Source organism: Cetorhinus maximus, unplaced genomic scaffold (genome assembly GCF_964194155.1).
Source record: "Cetorhinus maximus unplaced genomic scaffold, sCetMax3.hap1.1 HAP1_SCAFFOLD_587, whole genome shotgun sequence".
NCBI lineage: Eukaryota > Metazoa > Chordata > Chondrichthyes > Lamniformes > Cetorhinidae > Cetorhinus > Cetorhinus maximus.
Window position 1 is genome coordinate 116085 of NW_027596529.1, and position 23087 is coordinate 139171.

General features: G+C 49.5%; 2 protein-coding genes across 2 annotated transcripts in view; one reads left to right on the forward strand and one right to left on the reverse strand.

Annotated features, from left to right (window-relative positions):
- The window catches only part of LOC144674199 (V-set domain-containing T-cell activation inhibitor 1-like), a 52294-nt gene that overhangs the window by 11748 nt on the left and 17459 nt on the right, over positions 1-23087 (forward strand). The window contains exon 3 of the mRNA XM_078535665.1: positions 786-824. Coding sequence (XP_078391791.1) covers positions 786-824 — 39 coding nt within the window. The remainder of the gene's footprint in view (positions 1-785; positions 825-23087) is intronic.
- LOC144674193 (protein BTG3-like) lies at positions 11123-16593 on the reverse strand. Its single transcript, XM_078535659.1, has 4 exons — positions 16421-16593; positions 13331-13468; positions 12467-12674; positions 11123-11326 (listed from the first exon to the last, which is right to left on the reverse strand). Exons 1-4 carry the CDS (start codon positions 16591-16593, stop codon positions 11123-11125), a joined length of 723 nt encoding a protein of 240 aa, XP_078391785.1.

The window sequence follows — 23087 nt, forward strand, 5'->3', positions numbered from 1 at the left end:
CCTGGGTATATTCTGTCCCACTGGCAGGACAGACCCACCAGAGTTGTGGTATACAGTCCGGAGGGAGTAGTCCCGGGAATCCTCAACATTGACTCTGAACCCCATGAAGTCTCACAGCTTCAGGTCAAACATGGACCTGGAAACCTTCTGCTGATTATCACCTACTGCCCTCCCTCAGCTGATGAATCAGTACTCCTCCATGTTGAACACCACTTGGAGGAAGCAGTGAGAGTGGCTCGGACACTGAATGTGCTGAGTGGAGACAACACTGTCCATCACCAAGGCTGGGTCAGTAATACCATCACTGACCAAGCTGATGGAGCCCTGAAGGACAGAGCTGTCAAACTGGGTGATGGAAGGAGTTAATGGAGCTATCAAGCTGCACTCACTCTCCAGCAAAAAGCTCCATCTGTCTCCAGATTTTGGGGTGCAGGAGGTGGGGCATATCACACCTCTCAGGCAGCCTTTACAAGACCCAGTGCACTTACTGTGAAAGTGTATCCCAGTAGACCCAGGATCCTGGGGGGATTCCCTCCACAGGGGGATGTAGGCTGCTGGGAATGATCCTGCTCAGGGTAACTCTGGAAAACTTCCATTCTACCCCCCACAGTTAATGCAATCCTGTTGGATTTTTCACTCTGCCGACCATGCTCCCGACCTTTTCCGATCATATTGACCTGAGTCTCGTTCCTCCCAGGATGTGTTTCCCTAAAGCCTGTTAGAGTCTTTGAACATTTCTGCAGTTTGTTTCACACGCAATACTAAACACATGATGTTTTCTTTAGAGCGAGTTCGTACACCTGTACCGAACACACCTGTACCGAGTACACCTGTACCGAGTACACCTGTACCGAACACACCTGTACCGAACACACCTGTACTGAACACACCTGTACTGAACACACCTGTACCGAGTCCACCTGTCCCAAACACACCTGTACCGAACACACCTGTACCGAACACACCTGTACCGAACACACCTGTACCGAGTACACCTGTACTGAGTACACCTGTACCGAACACACCTGTACCGAACACACCTGTACCGAGTACACCTGTACCGAACACACCTGTACCAAACACACCTGTACCGAGTACATCTGTACCGAACACACCTGTACTGAACACACCTGTACCAAGCACACCTGTACCAGGTAAATCTGTTTCTAAACTGCTGCATGTGTTTTCAGCTCTTACATTTGATCATGCTGGATAGACAGGTAGTAACATTGGAAGGTTTGAAATGCTGTGTGATATTTCACCATAGAATGAGTCTGTGAGAATGAGCCCCTTCCAGTCCCTTCCTCCCCATTGCAGTGTTCAGTTTGTTCCCAGGAACAGGAGTCACTCATTCAGACACTGGAGTCTGTGCGGTTCCCTCTCCAACAATCTGCTGCTGTTCACGACTGGTCCTGTAAATCCGTGTGATCCTGGATCCACACAGAAAACAGTTAAAACCGTTTAACTGTCTCAATTCCCACTCCATAAATACTCTGCGTAAATCCTAGTGTTCCCAGAAAACACCACATCCCTACTGTGGGAGTGCTGCACTGTCTGAGGCTCAGTACTGAGGGAGTGCTGCACTGTCTGAGGCTCAGTACTGAGGGAGCGCTGCACTGTCTGAGCCTCAGTACTGAGGGAGCGCTGCACTGTCTGAGGCTCAGTACTGAGGGAGCGCTGCACTGTCTGAGCCTCAGTACTGAGGGAGCGCTGCACTGTCTGAGGCTCAGTACTGAGGGGGCGCTGCACTGTCTGAGGCTCAGTACTGAGGGAGCGCTGCACTGTTGGAGGGTCAGTACTGAGGGAGCGCTGCACTGTCGGAGGGTCGGTATTGGAGGAGGAGGGGAGGGGTGGGGTGAAGTGACCAAATGTACCATGTGGGGAAGATTTGGTAGTGCTGTGGTTCTCTTACCAGACTAAGGCTCCGGAGAATGAGAGTTCAAATCCCAACATAGCACTTAAAGAATTTAAATTGAGTTTATTAAATAAAAATCTGGAAATTTGAAGTTAGTTGCAATAAAAGTGACCGTGAAGCTATTGGATTGTTGTAAAATCCCAATTGGTTCATTGATGTCTCTTTAGGGATGGAAACCCTGCCATCCTTACCCAGTCTGGCCGAGATGTGACTCCAGATGTGGGGGTACTGCGCTGGCGCTCTCCCCTGATTTTCCAATCAAAAATAAAACTTAATTTCTACTTCACCCGACCTGTACGTTACAGCTTTCCTCTGAAGACACTGAACCACACTTTTCCCTGTCATTTTTGATTGACCTGCTCTCTTGCTGAATCCCTGACGAGTTCCCCTCCGCTTGTGTAGTAGCGTCCATCCGCCAGCAGAGGGTGGGGTTGTATCACTTTAACCACAAGATCGAGAAACGGGTTTGAGGAAGAGACACTTTGTCCCTTTTTAAATTCATTCACCCAGAGACAAATGATCTCTCGCTGCATCAGCCAGCGGCTTCTGAAATGACTTTATCACTCGCAAGGCCAAATCAGTTCTTCAAATTTTGTTTTCTCCCTGTAATTATCCTTCCCTTTGATAATTCATCCAATTTCCTTTTGAAAGTTAATTTTGACAGCAGCAGCTGATTCACAGAATGTGTGAGGGGGGAGTACAGGATAATGTACCTGTACAGATATCACAGTATCTTTACAGTGCAGAAAGAGGTCATTTGGCCCATTGTGTCTGCACTGGCTATCTGAAAGAGCAATCTGCCTAGTCTCAGTCCACTGCCTTATCCCCGTAACCTTGCACATTCTCTCTTTTCAGGGAGCAATCTGATTCCCTTTAGAATACCTGGATCGAACCTGCCTCCACCACCCTCTCAGGGAGTTTGTTCCAGACTCCAACCACCCTCTGGGTGAAAAAATCTTTCCCCATATCACATTTACTCCTTTTACCAATTATTTTGTATCTGTACCCTCTAGTTCTTGATGTTCTCCTGGGTGGGAACAGTTTCTCACTATTTACCCTGTCCTTACCCCTCAGGATCTCGAATTCCTCTATCAAGTCTCCTCTCAGCCTTCTTTTCTCCAAGGAAATCAGTCCCAACCTCTCCAATGTATCGTCATAGCTACAGTTCATCATCCCAGGAATTATCCTTGTGAATCTCCTCTGTATTCTCTCCAATACCTTCCCATCCTTCCTCAAGTATGGCACCCAGAACTGGACGCAGTACTCCAGATGAGGCCTAACTAGTGTCTTATTTGTTTAACATGACCTCCTTACTCTTGTACTCAATGCACCTATTAATAAACCCTAAGATACTATATGCTTTATTAACTGCACTCTGGACATGCCCAGTCATCTTCAATGACCAATGTACATATGCACCGAGGTCCCTCTGATCCTGCACCTTCTTTAGAAGATCTCCCTTTATTGTATACTGTCAGTTGTTCACCGATCAACTGGAACAAGGCAACTGGTCAGTTCTAATCTCTGACCTCAGGAAGTCAGACCAGAACCAGGATCAGTGTCAGATTTACAAGAGAACAGGTGCAGGGTTACACTGGGAGCACACTGATCACATCCATCTCTCTGTAAGAGGTGAGAGGTTTCTGTTTCAGGTGTTCTGTATTTAATCTCTGAGTTATGGGTTTGGTAGTGCAGTGATTATGTTACTAGACAAGTGATCCAGAGGCCTGGACTAATCACCCAGACAATGTGAATTCAGACCCTCTATGGGGAACTTCAATTAATAATGAATTTAAATTTAAAATCTGGGAAATATAAAGTTGGTCCAATAAAAGTGACCCTGAAGCTGTTGGATTGTTGTAAAACCCCAACTGGTTCACAAATGTCCCTTTAGGGAAGGAAACCTGCCGTCCTTACCCAGTCTGGTCTCCATGTGACTCCAGTCCCACATTAACCTGGTTGACTTTTAACTGTCCCCTGACTTACTCGGCCAATTCAATCAGTTTGTATCAAACCATGAGACAGAAAAAACAGACTAAAACTGAACGGATCACTGGTTGTGACCCAGTTATCGAATCAGGAAACAACAAAGACACACCCAGCCCCGTCAACTCTGCAAAGTCCCTTCACTAACATCTGGGGACTAGTGTCCAAGTTGGGAGAGCTGTGTGATATAGTCATACTCACATAATCAACCCTACATCTCAGACTCCTCTATCACCATCCCTGGGCATGTCCTGTCCCACCAGCAGGACAGACCCAACAGAGGTGTGGGCACAGTGGTATACAGTCGGGAGGGAGTGACCCCGGGAATCGTCAACATTGAATTCAGTGGAGAATCATATTGATCTGGGTGCAAACAGGTGACCCATCCAACCTCATGGCATTCCCAGCCAAAGAAGAAGTTATTTTTTGAAATTCCTCTTCTCTGTTTCAGCAGGTTGTTGGCTTTAATCAAAGGGGGGCTGCTGCTGGTCAGTGTCCAGTTATCTCTATTGGAAAGCATGTATCGATCACATTGTGGTACAGTGTGTGCATGCACGGAGCTGTGGGGTGGCCTGGTGTGTGTGTGATTATTGGTATCTAACCTCCCACATCCCTCCAGGACTAGAATTAACCAGGGATCTGTTTGTACTGGGGTTGGTTCTGAAACACTAGGTGCTGAAGGTCTCTGCTGTTAGTTTTGTTAGTGTGTCCCAGTCTGTTAATGTCTTAATTCTGTCTCTAGGTCCTGTACTTTGTACAGGAGCACGGCCTGGATTTGGATTTGGAATTGGATTTGGAATTGGAGTTGCTGTTGGTTTTTTTGTTGGAGTTTTGCTTTCTGGAATTGTGGTTTGCGTATTCCAAAGGCGACAAAAATGGTGAGTTGAAGAATGTTTCATTGTTTCCATTTTAATCCTGTTTTTGTTTTAGAATGTTTTCTTAAATGTTGCTGACATCTAAAACTATCCATTTACTGAGCTGTGAGGATGCTTCAATCCACCCTATCATTGAGTAGCATTATCCAGTCACTTCCAGCTTGTCATCCTGTAGCTGCTGAACATTCCCCATGGACTGAAAAGGAACAAATATTATCCCCCTGGGGGAACCAGTGGATGAGGAATATATTTGGAATTTCAGAAGGAATTTGATCAGGTGCCACACAACAGGCTGTTCCACAAGATTAGGGCTCACAATGTAACTAGTGCTGAACCATCAGTTATTCACAATCTAGATCAATGACTTAGGTGAGGGGATAGAGTGTAATATGTCCAATTTTGCTGATGATACAAAGCTCAATGGGAAAGTAAACTGAGGAGGATACAAAGAGGCTGCAAAGAGATATAGGCCGGTGAAGTAATTGGGCAAAAATGGAGGCAGATGGAGTATAATGTGGGAATTGTGAACATTTGGAAAATGGAAAAGTAGAATATTTTTCCAAGGCAGGAGATCAGTTAAAGACATTTGGAAGGATTTATACACAAATCACCAAGTTAACATGTGGATGATTTGGAAGGCAGATAGGATGTTAGCCTTTATTGCAAGTGTTTGGAGTAGAAGAGTAAGGAAGATTCACTGCACTTTATATAGGGCATGGATAGAACCAAACCCGGAGGACTGTGTATAGTTTTGGTGTGCTTCTCCAAGGCAGGTTATATGTGACTTGGAGGCATTGTAACAAAGGTTCACTGGGCTTAGTCCTGTGATCAATGGTGCTCGGCGAGCTGTGGACTTGGGTACAGGTGCCCAGAGAGCTGTGGACTTGGGTACAGGTGCCCAGTGAGCTGTGGACTTGGGTACCGGTGCCCAGTGAGCTGTGGACTTGGGTACCAGTGCCCAGTGAGCTGTGGACTTGGGTGCTGGTGCCCGGTGAGCTGTGGACTTGGGTACCGGTGCCCAGTGAGCTGTGGACTTGGGTACTGGTGCCCAGAGAGCTGTGGACTTGGGTACTGGTGCCCAGCGAGCTGTGGACTTGGGTACCGGTGCCCAGTGAGCTGTGGACTTGGGTACCAGTGCCCAGTGAGCTGTGGACTTGGGTGCTGGTGCCCGGTGAGCTGTGGACTTGGGTACCGGTGCCCAGTGAGCTGTGGACTTGGGTACTGGTGCCCAGAGAGCTGTGGACTTGGGTACTGGTGCCCAGCGAGCTGTGGACTTGGGTACCGGTGCCTGGTGGCTGGCTCTCTGCCCGGCCGTGGGACAGCGCAGAGACTGAGTGCCACTTTCCAGGCCGTAACTCCAGGGTGGGAAGCCAGATTGGTTCACTTTAAACAGCAGATGGAAGGGATCTGGGAGCTGCAGAGCCCGGTGTCAATGCCCCATCACTGGCTCTCTCTATGGGGCTGAACAGAGACCGAGTACTGCTTTCCAGGCCATAACTCCGGGCTGGACGATCGGATTGGCTCGCTCAAGCGGTGAGTACAAGTGCTGACCGAGCTGCGCAGTCCGGTGCGAGTGCCCTGCCGTTGGCTCTCTGCCTGGCTGTGGGGTGGCACAGAGACCGAGTACTGCTTTCTGGGCCATAGCTCCAGGCCAGACATAGTCAACAGCTGCTTGTGGGGCTTTTGTTATGAGGAGAGGTTGAGTAGGTTGGGCCTGTACACATTGGAATTTAGAAGAATGAGAGGCAACCATATTTGAACATTAAAGATTCTTCGGGGTCTTGACAGGGTAGATGCTGAGAGGTTGTTTCCCCTTGTGGGAGAGTCTAGGACCAGAGGGCATAATCTCAGAGCAAGGGGTCGCCCATTTAATACAGAGATGAGGAGGAATTTCTTCTCTGAGGGTAGTGAATCTGCAGAGGGCTGTAGAGGCTGGGTCGTTAAGTATATTTAAGGCTGAGATAGATTTTTAATCAGAAAGGGAATCGGGGGTTATGGGGAAAAGGCAGGAAAGTGGAGTTGAGGATTATCAGATCAGCCATGATCTCATTGAGTGGCAGAGCAGATTCGATGGGCTGAATGGCCTATTTCTGCCCCTGCATCTTATGGTCTTATGGCTTGGCCGGCTATGGAAAACGGTAGCTGTGCGCTGCCCACAGCACATTGCCTGGCCGAGCTAGAGCCCAGAGACCGGAGAGCGGTTTCGGTGAATAATTTTGGCGACCTGTGTCTGGACATTTTGCTGCATCGGAAGGTGCTGGTGGGGCACAAGCGGCGTCAAACGCTGCCAAAACCAGGGGAGGCTTATATTATAAGGCTTATAATCCTTATAACGGGATTTTTCACGCCTGTGGTCTGAAGTCTTTTCCTCCAAAACCACATGTGTGATCGTGGTCAGGCTTGTTGGAAAGAGCAGAGCCCCCAGTGGTACTATATTGGGTCACCGACACCAACCGAGCCCGGGAAAATGGTGAAACCTGCCGATGAACACCGGGCCTCCTCTCCTCTACACTCTGTGCTCCATCACCGTGCAGCTCCTGTGACCCACTTTCCAGCTGCTATTGGTACCCAGGATGTTGAGTGTAATTTAATCGGTCTGTGCTCCTGAACGGCTCCTTTCCACACTTGTCCAAAGTGTTGGATTCTTTTAATGTCACCTGAACTCTGCTGGTTTTTCTCTCCTAGGAATCGACACTCGAACAATCGAAATGAAGCATCTAAGGATGTCCCTTTGACAGGGGTGACCTGTCCAGATGAAACACGGGGCCTTGTGACAACAGCACCTGAGCATCAGGATGGAGCAGCTGGAGAACAAAACCTTCTGGGGAACGGGACTGTCCAGCACCGACTGAGTTTCCCCAGCACTGAGCCTGTGTCAGGGAGGGGAAAATCAGCCCAGAATGGATGATTGTTACATATGAACATATAACCCTCTGCGCTGTGGAGGCTCCCCCCCCAACACCACCACTGCCCTGCGGGTGCCAGCCCTCCCCCCATCTCTCTCTCTCCCCCCCCCACAATGAGGTACCGTGGACTACGTGCTGAGGGATGTATTAGAGTCTGGGGGCAGCCGCCACAAAGGCGCAATGGGGAAAGGTCGCTGTCTAAGACCTTTCAGCTACAGTGCACCGAGGGGCTGGGAATTGTATAGACCCCTCGGGCTGTACGACTCAGACGGAAAGTGTACAGTGAACACTAAATATATCATCGTTGTATTGAAGCACCTCAGAGTATTAACATGATGAGGGGAGCCCCCTCAGTACTGACCCTCCGACAGCACGGAGCCCCCTCAGTACTGACCCTCCGACAGCGCGGCGCCCCCTCAGTACTGACCCTCCGATAGCGCGGCACCCCCTCAGTACTGACCCTCCGACAGCGCGGAGCCCCCTCAATACTGACCCTCCGACAGCGCGGAGCCCCCTCAGTACTGACCCTCCGACAGCACTGACCCCCTCAGTACTGACCCTCCGACAGCGCGGAGCCCTCTCAGTAATGACCCTCCGACAGCGCGGAGCACCCTCAGTGTCGACCCTCCGACAGCGCGGAGTCCCCTCAGTACTGACCCTCCGACAGCGCGGAGCCCCCTCAGTACTGGCCCGCCGACAGCGCGGAGTCCCCTCAGTGTCGACCCTCCGACAGCGCGGAGCCCCCTCAGTACTGACCCTCCGACAGCGCGGAGCCCCCTCAGTACTGACCCTCCGACAGCGCGGAGCCCCCTCACTGTCGACCCTCCGACAGCGCGGAGCCCCCTCAGTACTGACCCTCCGACAGCGCGGAGCCCCCTCAGTACTGACCCTCCGACAGCGCGGAGCCCCCTCAGTGTCGACCCTCCGACAGCGCGGAGCCCCCTCAGTACTGACCCTCCGACAGGAGAATGTGTTAATAGCAGAACGAGGGTTTCCAGTCGGTGAAAGAACAACATGGAAGAAGTGACAGATGGTCCTTTGGGGTGGGGAGAGGGGACATTGGAAGCGAGAAGGATAGCAAGTGGGATAAAAAAGGGGATAAATCAATGAATAAAAATGAGCTATAACAATAAAAGCACTTTCATGACTGGAAGTTGTTGAACTCCATGTTAAGTCTGCTGTTTCTCCAGTTTGCTGTTCTGCTTTGGTGGCTCGGGTCAATTCTTCCACAAGTCCTTCAACCCTGGAATTGGGGAGAAATTGGTGCCTTCTCTCCACCCAGAAACTGAACTGGACTAGCCATATAAACACTGTGGCTACAAGAGCTGGCCAGGGGCTGGGAATCCTGCGGTGAGTAACTCACCTCCTGACTCCCCAAAGCCTGTCCACCATCTACAAGGTGCAAGTCAGGAGTGTGATGGAATACTCCCCACTTGCCCTGGATGAGTGCAGCTCCCACAACACCCAAGAAGCTCAACACCATCCAGGACAAAGCAGCCCCGCTTGATTGGCACCCCATCCACAAACGTTCACTTTCTCCACCACCGACGCACTGTAGCAGCAGCGTGTGTACCATCTACAAGATGCACTGGAGAAACTCACCAAGGTTCCTTAGACAGCACCTTCCAAACCCACCACCACTACCATCTAGAAGGACAAGGGCAGCAGATAGTTGGGAAGACCACCACCTGGAAGTTCCCCTCTAAGCCACTCACCGTCCTGACTTGCAAATCCATCGGCCGTTCCATCACTGTCGCTGGGTCAAAATCCTGGAGCTCCCTCCCTGACAGCACTGTGGGTGTACCTACACCACATGGACTGCAGCAGTTCAAGGAGGCAGCTCATCACCACCTTCTAAAGGGGCAATTAGGGATGGGCAATAAATGCTGGCCCGGCCAATGACGCCCACATGAATGAATTAAAAAATCCCACTCCCTCCCCCACCCTAACGAGTGACCAGTTTGTTCCATGAAAGTCCCAAAGTGCCTCAGCTGATGAACACATGAAGTTGTCCAAAAGGAGGAAATCAGTATTCCAATCTTTACAGAAACTCACACCACCCTGGGAATGTTGTTTGAACAAAGTGGTTTAATTTATTTTACACAAAAGAAAAAAGAAATTTAATGAGACATTCAGAATAAGCCATTTAACTCGCGCTTAACTGACGGTCAATAAATACTGAGTTTTATAAAAGTTTCTCCCATTCACCAGTTGGGGAGCAGTAACACTGTGTTGGTCCGCTGTGATTTTTCTCCAATATCTGTAAAGACTTGGAGAGACATGAACTGGGTGAGGGTCTGGGTAAGGGGCTTCCACTCACCCCACTGGGGAGCTTGTGTCCCTGGGTTACTGGGGTGGAAACACAAGTCACTGTTTGAGGGTGGGAATGGGCAATGGCAGCAGGACAGCAGACCAGAGGATCACTGTGTTAACACACTGCGGCCTTTGGTATGAATAAACACAGCAAGCTGTTTCAGGAGGCCATTCAGAGATAGGGACCCTTCCCCTAACCTGGGAGAAAGATACAGGAACATGGGAATAACTATTCCCACATTAAGGAAGAAGAGCTAAAAAATCCCAGGGATCCAGAGTTGTTCCTCAACACCTCATCCTCAGGAAACAATTCCCCAAATCCCTTTTAAACAATTTTTGGATTTAAAAAATTTAAATTGCTCAATGTATATTGCACAGAAAACACACTCTTTTGAGTGCTAGAGTTTGTCCTAATGTCTTCAGCAATCCATTCGCTAGGCACCTTCTGGAGCCTCACTCAGTGGATGTTGATGGGCTATTTGGCTATGATAAGCATCACAGCTAAGTTTCTTACCCAAGAGAGGCTCTGAGATTTCAAAAGGAGCAAATGGAGAGTGATCAGCAGCAGGAAATAAAATAAAAGTGCAAAAACATTAAATATTCCACAAGCCAGATAGATGATAATTTAACAAATACATATTAACAGAGACTCTGGGGTATTTCACACACTCCCCCTGTAAACATGATAAATAACAATTACCTGTCAGGCAATGTGGACACACCTCATATTTTCAAAGATACCTGAGTTTTTAGTACAGATTTATAATACAGAGACGGCTTCAATTATATATAAAGTATACACAGACACACAGGAGCAGCAGTGTAAACCCACAAACACACATAGGCAGTGTGGGCCTTACACACACAGGTGAGTAGTGAATGTTATATACAGCAACATTTCTCTCTGACTCATTCACACACACACACCTCGCTCACACACACACTGCGCTCACACACACACACACACCGCGCTCACACACACACACACACACACCGCGCTCACACACACACACAGCTCAGCCACTTGCAAACATGCCCATGGGTGTTAGAATGGAGCAGTTAAGCACAGGGTTGGCACAGCTCAGTGTGAGCGAGGTATCCGATCCCTATGCTAGCCAGGACCTTCATCACTTGTGCCTTTTGCCGATCTTCGAGCAGTGGGCCTGCACCTGAGGCAGGAGGAAGCCTGGGGGAGGTTGCAGGGCCTTGTCCAGTCCGGGTATCAAGTAGTAGCTGATGAGGGGGACGGGTTGGTAGAATCTGGCATACTGCACCGGCTTGTGAGGGTACAGAGGCCACGCAGAAGTGCACTGGGAGAAACTTCCAGAAACCTAAGGGATAAAATTATTTAATCAATTAAACATGACAAATCAAACACACAAGCTCCATTTAATCCCCAGCCCCGTCTCCACAGGCCATGTGCAAGGACTTGCATTTCTCTAGCGCCTTTCCCCACCTCAGGACGTCCCAAAGTGTTTCACAGCCAATGAAGTAATTTATTTGAAGTGTGGTCACTGTTGTAAATAGAGGAAATGTGGGCAGCCAACAATTGCACAGCCAGTTCCCACAGATAGAAAGAGAGACAGACTGTGTTCGGGAGGGAGTGAGTGAGTTTAGGGAGGGAATTCCAGAGCTTAGGGCCCCCAGGCAGCTGAAGACATGGCCGCCAATGGCAGAGCGATGGGAAGCGGGGGATGGTCAAGAGGCCAGAATTGGAGGAGCGCAGAGATCTCGGAGGGTTGTAGGGGCTGGAAGAGGTTACAGAGATAGGGAGGGTTGTAGGGGCTGGAGGAGATTACGGAGATAGGGAGGGTTGTAGGGGCTGGAGGAGGTTACTGAGATAGGGTTGTAGGGGCTGGAGGAGGTTACAGAGATAGGGAGGGTTGTAGGGGCTGGAAAAGGTAAAAGAGATAGGGTTGTAGGGGCTGGAGGAGATTACGGAGATAGGGCGGGTTGGGGCTGGAGGAGGTTATGGTGATAGGGAGGGTTGTAGGGGCTGGAGGAGGTTACAGAGATAGGGTTGTAGGGGCTGGAGGAGATTATGGAGATAGGGAGGGTTGGGGCTGGAGGAGGTTATGGTGATAGGGAGGGTTGTAGGGGCTGGAGGAGGTTACAGAGATAGGGTTGTAGGGGCTGGTGGAGGTTACAGAGATAGGGTTGTAGGGGCTGGTGGAGATTACGGAGATAGGGAGGGTTCCAGGGGTTTATAGAAATAGGGAGGGGTGAGGAAGGATTTGAAATAAGGATGAGATTTTTTTTTAAAAACGGAGGTGTTGCTGGACCAGGAGCCAGTGTAGGTCAGTGAGCGACAGGATAGTGATGGGTGAACGGGACTCAATGTGAGTTAGGGTCTGGGGGCAGTTGAGTTTTTGATGAGTTTCCAGGGGTAGAAGGTGGGAGATCGGCCCGGAGAGTATTGGAACCATTCACTCCGACCCCTCCCAGCACTGGGTGCTCAATGTTCTCTTTACCTTGCCAGTAGCTTCAGCTGTTTTTGCTGCAGTTTCCTTCACTGTTTGACCTTTGGCATGTTCCCCTTCATCTGACGAAGTCTCCGAGTGACAGTCAGGTGTGCTGCACTCCGAGGACGCGCTGCCTTGCTCAGAGTCTAACGATGCCGCCCTCCTGGAGTCTTGTCCAAACTGAGCGACAGTGAAAGGCAGACTCCCATCACTACACCTGCAGGAATTTCAAATGAAGATTTAGTGGGAATCGGGTCAGGCAGCAACACGCGAGACACAGCCACTAACAACCTGGTATAAACAACAAACACCCACACAAACTGGCAGAACACAGCCGAGGGAAGGTTTACCGTACAGTGAAGGAGAGACAGAGAGCACACCAGTGAGAGAGAGAGACAGACAGACACAATTCCCCCTTTGGAAGTTCCTGTTGAATCTGCATCCACCCCCCTTTCAGGCAGCGCCTTCCAGATCACAACAACTGGCTGTGTAAAAAAAATTCTCATCTCCCCCTCTGGTTCCGATTCCCTTCAATCTGTGTCCCTCTGGTTACCGACCCTCCTGCCACTGGAAACACTTTCTCCTTATTGACTCTATCCAAACCCCCTCATGATTTTGAACGTCTCGATTCAATCTCCCCCTTAACCTTCTCTGCTCTAAGGAGAACAATCCCAGCTTCCCCAGTCTCTCCACATGAACTGAAGTCCCTCTTCCCTGGCGCCATTCGAGTCAATCTCCCCCTCACCCTCCCCAAGGCCTCGCTTTCCCTCCTAAAGTGTGAGGCAGTCGGAATCGGACACAATTCTCCAGATGAGCTCCTTGTGTTTGTCTCTGCGGTGACTGTGTTGCTAAACCGTCCAGGTGAAGACTTACCTGCAGCACACCTCCTGGGGATCAATCCACAACGTAATCTCTTTGGGCAGTCTCAACTGGTTATATTCCAGATCACAGTCTTGACAAGCGAGCAACAAGGATGGGTCTGCTTTATGTTTCCTGTTTATCCGAATGCATCTACCAGGGAGAGAAAAAATATACTGAAGGATCCAAGAGGACAGACATTAGACCATCCAGAACCCTACTGGCCCTTTTCCCAAGTTGTACCAAGTCCTGTTCAGCCTTCACCCCGTCACTCACTGACATACATTAGCTCCCAGTCCAACAACGCCTCCATTTTAAAACTTTCATCCTTGTTTTCAAAACTGTCCCCACAACCCTCCCTATCTCTGTAACCTCCTCCAGTCCCTACAACCCTCCCCATCTCTGTAAACTCCTCCAGTCCCTACAACCCTCCCTATCTCTGTAACCTCCTCCAGTCCCTACAACCCTCCCTATCTCTGTAACCTCCTCCAGTCCCCACAACTCTCCCTATCTCTGTAACCTCCTCCAGTCCCTACAACACTCCCTATCTCTGTAACCTCCTCCAGTCCCTACAACCCTCCCTATCTCTGTAACCTCCTCCAGTCCCCACAACCCTCCCCATCTCTGTAACCTCCTCCAGCCCCTACAACTCTCCCTATCTCTGTAACCTCCTCCAGTCCCTACAACCCTCCCTATCTCTGTAACCTCCTCCAGTCCCTACAACCCTCCCCATCTCTGTAACCTCCTCCAGTCCCTACAACCCTCCCTATCTCTGTAACCTCCTCCAGCTTCTATAACCCTCTCTATCCCTGTAACCTCCACCAGCCCCTACAACCCTCCTTATCTCTGTAACCTCCTCAAGTCCCTACAACCTTCCCTATCTCTGTAACCTCCTCCAGTCCCTACAACCCTCCCTATCTCTGTAACCTCCTCCAGTCCCTACTACCCTCCCTATCTCTGTAACCTCCTCCAGTCCCTACAACCCTCCCTATCTCTGTAACCTCCTCCAGCCCCTACAACCCTCCCCATCTCTGTAACCTCCTCCAGCCCCCACAACCCTCCATATCTCTGTAACCTCCTCCACCCCTTACAACCCTCCCTATCTCAATAACCTCCTCCAGCCCCTACAACCCTCCCTATCTCTGTAACCTCCTCCAGCCCCTACAACCCTCCCTATCTCTGTAACCTCCTCCAGCCCCTACAACCCTCCCTATCTCTGTAATCTCCTCCAAGTTTCTATAACCCTCCCTATCTCTGTAACCTCCTCCAGCCTGACAACCCTCCCTATCTCTGTAACCTCCTCCAGCCCCTACAACCCTCCCTATCTCTGTTTAACTCCTCCAGCCCCTACAACCCTCCCTATCTCTGTAACCTCCTCCAGCCCCTACAACCCTATCTATCTCTCTAACTTCCTCCAAGTTTCTATAACCCTCCCTATCTCTGTAACCTCCTCCAGCCCCTACAACCCTCCCTATCTCTGTAACTTCCTCCAAGTTTCTATAACCCTCCCTATCTCTGTAACCTCCTCCAGGCCGACAACCCTCCAAAATCTCTGCCTTCCTCCAATTGCAGCCCCTTGAGCATCCCCTGATTTCCATCGCTCCACCATTGGTGGCCGTGCCTTCAGCTGCCTGGGGCCCTAAACTCTGGAATTCCCTCCCGAGACCTCTCCACCTCTATCTACCTTCCTTTAAGATGCCCCTAAAATTTCATTGTCTCAGCTTTAAAGGGGCTTTAAGCGGTTCAGCTGCTCATCCAAATTTAAAACTGAGCAGCGGCGCCCCCAGGTGGGGAAAGGGCGGTATTGCAGGGACAACTTCGAGCAACTTTCAAAACAAAGACAATCAATGAACTCTCTCCCCCATCCCCACCGCCTTTCCGATCCCCCTTTTCTCCAATAATTTATATAGATTTTTCTTTTCCCACTATTTCCATTATTTTTAAGTTTATTTCCATCAATTGTTTTATCTCTTACCTTCTAGCCTATTTCGATCCCTTCCCCCCACCCCACCCCCACTAGGGCTACCTGGTACCTTGCTCGTCCTGCTTTCTACCCTTAATGTCCCCATTAGCACATTCCTAAAATAATACCACCACCGTCACCACCTCTTTGCCCTTTAGTCCATGACATCTTTTGGTTATCTCCACCTTATCACTGGCCCTCTATCCAGCTGTACCTGTCCCACCCCCTCTTAAACCAACATATATTTCACCTCTTTTCTATTTTTCCTTAGTTCTGTTGAAGAATCATACGGACTCGAAACGTTAACTGTTTTCCTCTCCGCAGATGCTGCCAGACCTGCTGAGTTTTTCCAGGTATTTTTGTTTTTGTTTTGGATTTCCAGCATCTGCAGTTTTTTTGCTTTTTTCAAAACAAAGACTTGCATTTCTCTGGCGCCTTCACCACCCCAGGATGTCCCAAAACCTTTCACAGCCAATGAAATACTTATTCAAAAGTATGTTCACTGTGTAATGTCGGAGACGTGGCGGCCAATTTGTGCACAGCAAGCTCCCACAAACATTAATGTGGTAATGACCCAGATCATCTGTTTTTTTAGTGATGTTGGTTGAGGGGTAAATATTGGCCCCAGGACCTTCCCCCTGCTCGTCTTCCAAATAGTGGCCGTGGGATCGTTTACACCCACCAAGGAGGCAGATGGGAACTTTGGTTTAAAGTTTCACCTGAAGGCCAGCATCTCCCTTTGGCACCGACCCTCTGACAGCGCGGCGCCCCCTCGGCACTGGCGCTGTGGAGTGTCGGCCTGGATTATGGGGCTGAAGTCTCTGGGGTGGAGACTCAAACCCAGGACTTGTTCCATCTGCTCTCACAAGTGGATGGACAATGTCCCTCAGCGCAATGCAAGAAATAATGAGGAGGGTCCTCCCTGGCCAATATTTTATACTCTTTCAGGGGGAAGCTGGATAAAAACATGGGGCGGGCGGGGGGCAAGGAATAGAAGGATATGGTGATGGGGTGAGATGAACAGGGGTGGGAGGAGGCTTGTGTGGAGCAGAAACACTGGCACGGAGCAGATGGGCTGAATGGCCCGTTTCTGTGCTGTAATATTCTAGCCATTGTACTGGGCGGCTCTGCTGTTTGCTTACCTGTATGCTTGTCCTTTGCTGGGATTGGCTGGGTACCAGTGATTCTGGTATTTTCTGTACAGTATCGCAGTGAGCTTCTCCCCAAACTCCTCAATCTTTTCCTGATGTAGCCTGCTGCGATTCCTGACCATGCTGACCAGGAAGGACACTCCGGCTCCGATCTCCTCCTTCATCGTCTCCTGGTGTATCTGCGGGGGAACGGTGGGGGTGTTTAGAGATTAACCTGTTCAGAGTGTGTTACAGTCGGGGATGTTGGAGTTGGGTGAGGGAGGGGGGTGGGGAGAAGGGTGATGGAATATAGAGATCATGGTCTGGCTGCTGGAATGACCCCTTTGTGTCAACAACATCCCACCCCCACCACCAGCAACTCTTTTACCTGCCCCCCCCACAATAGTGATGGCTGGCGAGCTATTTGACTGTGGTAGGCATTGCTGACAAGACCCTTCTGGAACACGCACCTGGATACAGACAGACTGATTCCACTTGTGTGTGGGGGAGACCAGAACTAGGGACCATCGATATAAGATCATCACTAATAAACCCAATGGGGAATTCAGGAGAAACCTCTTTACCCAGAGAGTGGGGAGAATGTGGGACTCGCTCCCACAGGGAGTGGTGGAGGTGAATAGTATCGATGTGTTTTAGGGGGAAGCTGGATAAACACATGAGGGAGAAAGGAATGGAAGGATAGGGTGATGGGGTGAGATGGAAAGAGGGGGGTGGGTGGGAGGAGGTTCGTGTGGAGCAGAAACACCGGCACGGAGCAGATGGGCCGAATGGCCTGCTGTATATCCGGTGAAGAACTCACATTTCTGTAACGCCTTTAACCGCTGCAAGATATCCCAAGGAGCCTCACAGCCAAATGACTCCCTTCCATTTATGAAGTGGGGGTCACCATCGTAATGGGGGGAAAGCAAAAGCCAATTTGCGCACAGCAAGATCCCATAAAGGACAATGCGATAGTGACCCAGATCCGATTTTTATTTGACAGCGATATTCATTGGGGTGGGAGGGGGGTGGGTGAATATTAGCCCCACAACATTAAAACGGAAAACGTTATAAAGGTAAATGGGAGGACGTGGAGACAGGGACAAGGAGCCAGTCATTACTCCAGATGTTGTTCATAGTCACACAGCAGGAGAAGGACATCCCTCTCTCGGACAGAACACTTTGCATTCAATGTCCGAGCGTAAAACAGTAAAAGTGAGAGTCAATCTCACATCCAAATTGCACTGAAGTCTGCAATCCTTCAGATTGTTAAAACTGTCCTCAGGTGAAACAGCTGATTTTTGTAAACATGTTGTTTTGTTTCTAACTGCGGTGGATTCAGAGACACAAGCTCCATGGAAGCCCTGTCGGCCCAGCAAAGTGAGTCAGTGTCTCAGTCCGTCGCACACTTACTTCTGGCTCACAGGGTTGTGGGCACCAGCCTCCCAGTACAAAGACCAGGAGCTCACAATCCAGACTGACATTCGGCCAAGGGAGGCGTCGCGGCGAGATCCCACGGCCACTATTTGGAAGAAGAGCAGGGGGTGGGGGGGGTGGGGGGGTGGGGGGAGTTCTCCCCGTGGTCCTGGGGCCAATATTTATCCCTTAAACAACATCACTAAAAAAAAACCCAGATGATCTGAGTCATTATCACATTGCTGTTTGTGGGATCTTGCTGTGCGTAAATTGTCTGCGTTTCCTACATTACAACAGTGAGCTCACACACAAAAAAAAGGTCCTTCGTTAGCTGTGAAAGGCTTTGGGACGTCCTGAGGTGGGGAAAAGCGCTACTTTCCCTGAGTAACTCTGGTGCCACTGTCCAGGAAGGTGTCCATATCAAACATCCTCCCCCAGTGTCCATTACAGGCCCCACAGAAACCGCAACTACCCTCAGTCTTCAGGTCACACGGGGGCATTTTTGTTTTTCCAATTGCAGGGCGGAGCTAACACTTCCTGAGGGGCCGAGTAAAAGAAAACCAAATCTCTCCTGTTCCTCCCTGGGAGAAAATAACTCCAAAAACTACAGCATCAAATAGAAGAAATTTAATAAACACACTCTCTCTCTCACACACACACTCTCTCTCTCACACACACACACATACTCTCTCACACACACATACTCTCTCACACACACATATTCACACTCTCACTCTCTCACACACACGCTCTCTCTCTCACACACATCTCTCTCACACACATACACACTCTCTCACACACACACATAGCCTCTCCCACACACTCTCTCTCACACACATACACACTCTCTCACACGTACACACTCTCTCTCTCACACACACACACGCTCTCTCTCACACACACACATACTCTCTCTCACACGTACACACGCTCTCTCCCTCACACACACTCTCTCTCTCACACACACACGCTCTCTCTCACACACATACACTCTCACACACACACGCTCCCACTCTCACACACATCTCTCTCACACACACACACGCTCTCTCTCTCACACACACACATCTCTCTCTCTCACACACACATACTCTCTCACACACATACACACTCTCTCTCTCACACACATCTCTCTCTCACACACACTCTCTCTCTCACACACACACGCTCTCTCTCTCTCACACACACTCTCTCACACACTCTCTCACACACATCTCTCTCACACACACGCTCTCTCTCTCTCTCACACACATTCTCTCTCTCACACACACACACGCTCTCTCTCTCACACACACATACTCTCTCACACACACACACGCTCTCTCTCTCTCTCACACACACACACTCTCCTGGACTCAAAAATTGGGATTCCCCAAACACACACCAATATCTAACTTTCATTTCGAACTCTTCAGACCCGCGCCCCCATCCCCCGACCCCCACCCACCAGAGCTGGCAGCAACCCATCCACCCTGAGTGATCCCGAATGAATCAATCAATCATTCTTACAAACTACAAGCAGCACAGTTATAAACTTCAAAACTGGAAACCAAATCCACGTGTTCACCTAAAAGACCATCTCAAAAACATCACCTTTTCAAAAAAAAAAAGTTTGGAGGTGCTGAACCATGAACTGTGCCTTAACGAAACCCACTCCCCCACTGAGAAAGTATATCATTCCTCTAACGCGGCCATCAATTCTGCTTATGTCCCCCAACCTCCTCTCCTGGAGACAGTGCCGATTGTTCGATGGTCCCTAAAATCAACCCTTGGCGGCAGAGACAGAGAGTTTGTATTCAGCGTTGGGACACAGCACATTAAACTGACCCGCTGGCTCGAAACGTTAACTCTTGATCTCTCTCTCTCTCTCTCGCCAGAGATGTGCTCAGACTTGATGGGTTTTCCCAGCTATTTTCTGTTTTTGTTTCGTGTGCAGCTCAAAGTTCAGTTCGGAAGAAAAAGTGATTGTGGCACCTTCCATCAACAGGCACAACTTTAAAAAGCTTACCAACTAACTCTGAAAAAAGATATTTTCTCCTGCAACATGGTTTAAAAAAAAAGAGACTTACAGATGTAAGTAACCAGGTTGCTTACCATTTGATAGCCAATTGCAAACAAACACTTCTCTGGCAGGAAAAAGTTTAAGGCCAACTTCTGAAAAACTTTTCTAAACTTGTTTCCTGTTGTTTTGTTCACTAATATATGTCTACATATATATATTATATATATTTAAATCTCTACTCACCAGAGATGCTTTCGCCTCCTCGATTCACGTCCAGACTTGTGGCTGCAAAATGTGTGAGAGATTTTATCAAACTGCTCTCACTCATTCCCAGAAATTTACATCAAGAAGATGATTCAAACTGTGTCCCCAGCCAACGAGAGGACGTCCCTTCCGACACACATCAATGACCATTCAAGGCAGGGGTTGACGTCAGCCGCGCCCCGCCCACTTCTTAAAGGCGCCTTCGCCACTGTTAAGCAGCAAGAATAAGTGAAAGGGGGACATGCATTTATCTAGCGCCGCTCACCGCCTCAGGGCGTCCCATCGCGCTTTATGGCCCCAAACAATGAAGTGCTTTAATTTCTGAACTCTGCTCACTGTTGTAATGCAGGGAAGCCGGTAGCCAATTTGCACACAGCAAGATCCTTCATCAATCTGAGGATAACCCAGGTCATCAGTTTCTTTTTAGTGGTTTTGGTGTCAGGACATGGGGAGAAACCCCCCCCGCCCCCCACTCTTCTTAAACATAATGCCCATGGGATCTTTTACACCCACCTGAGACGGCAGACGGGGCCCAGCTTTAATGTCTCATCTGAAAGACGGCACCTCAGGCAGTGCAGCACCCCCTCAGTACTGACCCTCCGACAGTGCAGCACTCCCTCAGTACTGACCCTCCGACAGTGCGGCACACCCTCAGTACTGACCCTCCGACAGTGCGGCACACCCTCAGTACTGACCCTCCGACAGTGCGGCACTCCCTCAGTACTGACCCTCCGACAGTGCAGCACCCACTCAGTACTGACCCTCCGACAGTGCAGCACCCCCTCAATACTGACCCTCCGACAGTGCAGCACCCCCTCAGTACTGACCCTCCGTACTGCAGCACCCCGTCAGTACTGAGGGAGTGCTGCACTGTCGGAGGGTCAGTACTGAGCGAGTGCTGCACTGTCGGAGGGTCAGTACTGAGGGAGTGCTGCACTGTCGGAGGGCCTGTACCAAGGAAACGCTGCCTTGTCAGATTTGTCATCTTTCAGATGAGACATTAAACCCCCGTCTGCCCTCTCAGGTGAGTGTAAAACATCCCATGGCCTCTATTTGGAAGAAGAGCAGGGGGGAGCTCTCCTGGTTTCCTGGGGGCCAATATTTACACCTCCAACAACATCAGTAAAAAAGCAGATGGTCTGGGGCCATAATCACATTGCTGTTTGTGGGATCTTGCTGTGTGCTGCTGTGTTTCTTATAACAGTGAGCTCACTGCAAAAGAAATCCTTCATTGGCTGTGAAATGCTTCGGGATGTCCTGAGGTGGGGGAAAGGCGCTAGAGAAATGCAAGTCCTTTGTTTACCATGAGTTTAGGTCAATCTTAATCCTACATATGCATGTGTACACAACCAAGGGTATCTTACACAAAGGCACAGTGTAAGTGAGGAGGCTCCCTCTCTCTTCAATTCCACCTCATCCCCACACTCTCTGCCATTGCCTTATCTTGACACCATGGGCAGAGCCTGTATTGTACATTTAAAGGAATTTATTGATGTCAGCCTGGTCACTGGTTTCATTTTGTGGAAAACCTGGGGTTTGATCCCAAGGGGAACAGAACTAAAACTAGCTCCGTTACTCCTGGATAAGAGAAGGCACTTTGTACAGTGACATAGACAGGATTTGATGACACAGGATTTCATATATGCGGCACAGAAACAGGCCATTCAGCCCATCTGCTCCGTGCTGGTGTTTCTGCTCCACACGAGCCTCCTCCCATCTCACCCCATCGCCATATCCTTCTATTCCTTTCTCCCTCATGTGTTTATCCAGCTTCCCCCTTAACTACATCGACACTATTCACTTCGACCACTCCCTGTGGGAGCGAGTTCCACATTCCCCCCCACTCTCTGGGTAAAGACGTTTCTCCGGAATTCCCCATTGGATTTATTAGTGAGGATCTTATATCGATGACCCCTAGTTCTGGTCTCCCCTCCCACCAGAGGAAACACTCCCTCTGTATCCACTCCATCGAAACCTTTCTGAATTTTAAATACCTCGATGAGGTCACCCCCCTCAGCCTTCTCTTTTCTAGAGAACAAAGACCCAGCCTGTCCATCCTGTCCTCATATAAACTCATGTGAGTTTACCCTCACATTTCTGGGATCACCATTGTAAATCTTCCCTCTCCAGTATCTCGATGTCCTTTCTGTAATATGGTGACCAGAACTGCTCGTGGTAATCTCAGTGCAGTGCAACCAAGTTTTGATGCAGGCTTACCGTCACTTCCCTACTTTTCAATTCTATCCCTCCAGAAATAATCCCTAGTTTTTGGTTTGATTTTTGCCTTGCCTTGCTAACCTGCGGGGGCAACTCCCACTGTGTGGTCTTATTTGCACTCTGAAGGTGTTGGTGGAAATCTGCGCACGCAGTTAAATAACTCCCCGTGATTCAGGCTCGAGTGTATAGTCCAAATGCAAGGTTATTACTCAGGCATCAATCGTATAGTGACGATTACAGTTATCGATTCAGACAGCCTGGCTTATTGTAGGCTGGAGCTGATCCGACAAGGTTTCTGTAGATGTTGGACTCCCGACTGTCCTGTGACTTCTGAGCTTAAGGGAGCTGTTCACTGGTATATTGTCTACCTTTTCCGTGTGAGTTATATTACACGGTACCCAGGATGTACGTTGAACTGAGTTGCTTCTCATCCACCCTCCAGAGTTGACATCACCGCTGTCTTGAGGATTTAACTGTTTAAGAAGTGAACACTAGAAAGGGAACAGACCGACCGAGACAACCTCAAATCATTAAATGTTACTGGGTGGGGGGCGCTCCCGATATTCTGGCCAACCCCCAGTATTCGCACCAGATTTGGGGGCACATCCAACGTGTCTCCTGGCAGAAACAGAACGTGCTAGAAAAACTCAGCAGGTTTGTCAGTGCCCTGCGCAGAGAAAAGACAGAGTTAACATTTTAAGTCCGTATGGCTCTTCTCCAGAGCTGAAGAGATGTAGAAATGTGATGGTCAAAGGAAAGAACTGTGGATGCTGGAAATCC

Excerpts from the sequence above, each read along its gene's own strand:
- LOC144674193 (XM_078535659.1), bottom strand. The coding sequence starts at position 16,593 with ATGAAGGAGGAGATCGGAGCCGGAGTGTCCTTCCTGGTCAGCATGGTC. Across the intron at positions 12,675-13,330 it reads CCCCAGGAGGTGTGCTGCAG|GTGTAGTGATGGGAGTCTGC; the intron begins GTAAGTCTTCAC and ends AAATTCCTGCAG. Across the intron at positions 11,327-12,466 it reads CAGCTGAAGCTACTGGCAAG|GTTTCTGGAAGTTTCTCCCA; the intron begins GTAAAGAGAACA and ends TTTATCCCTTAG.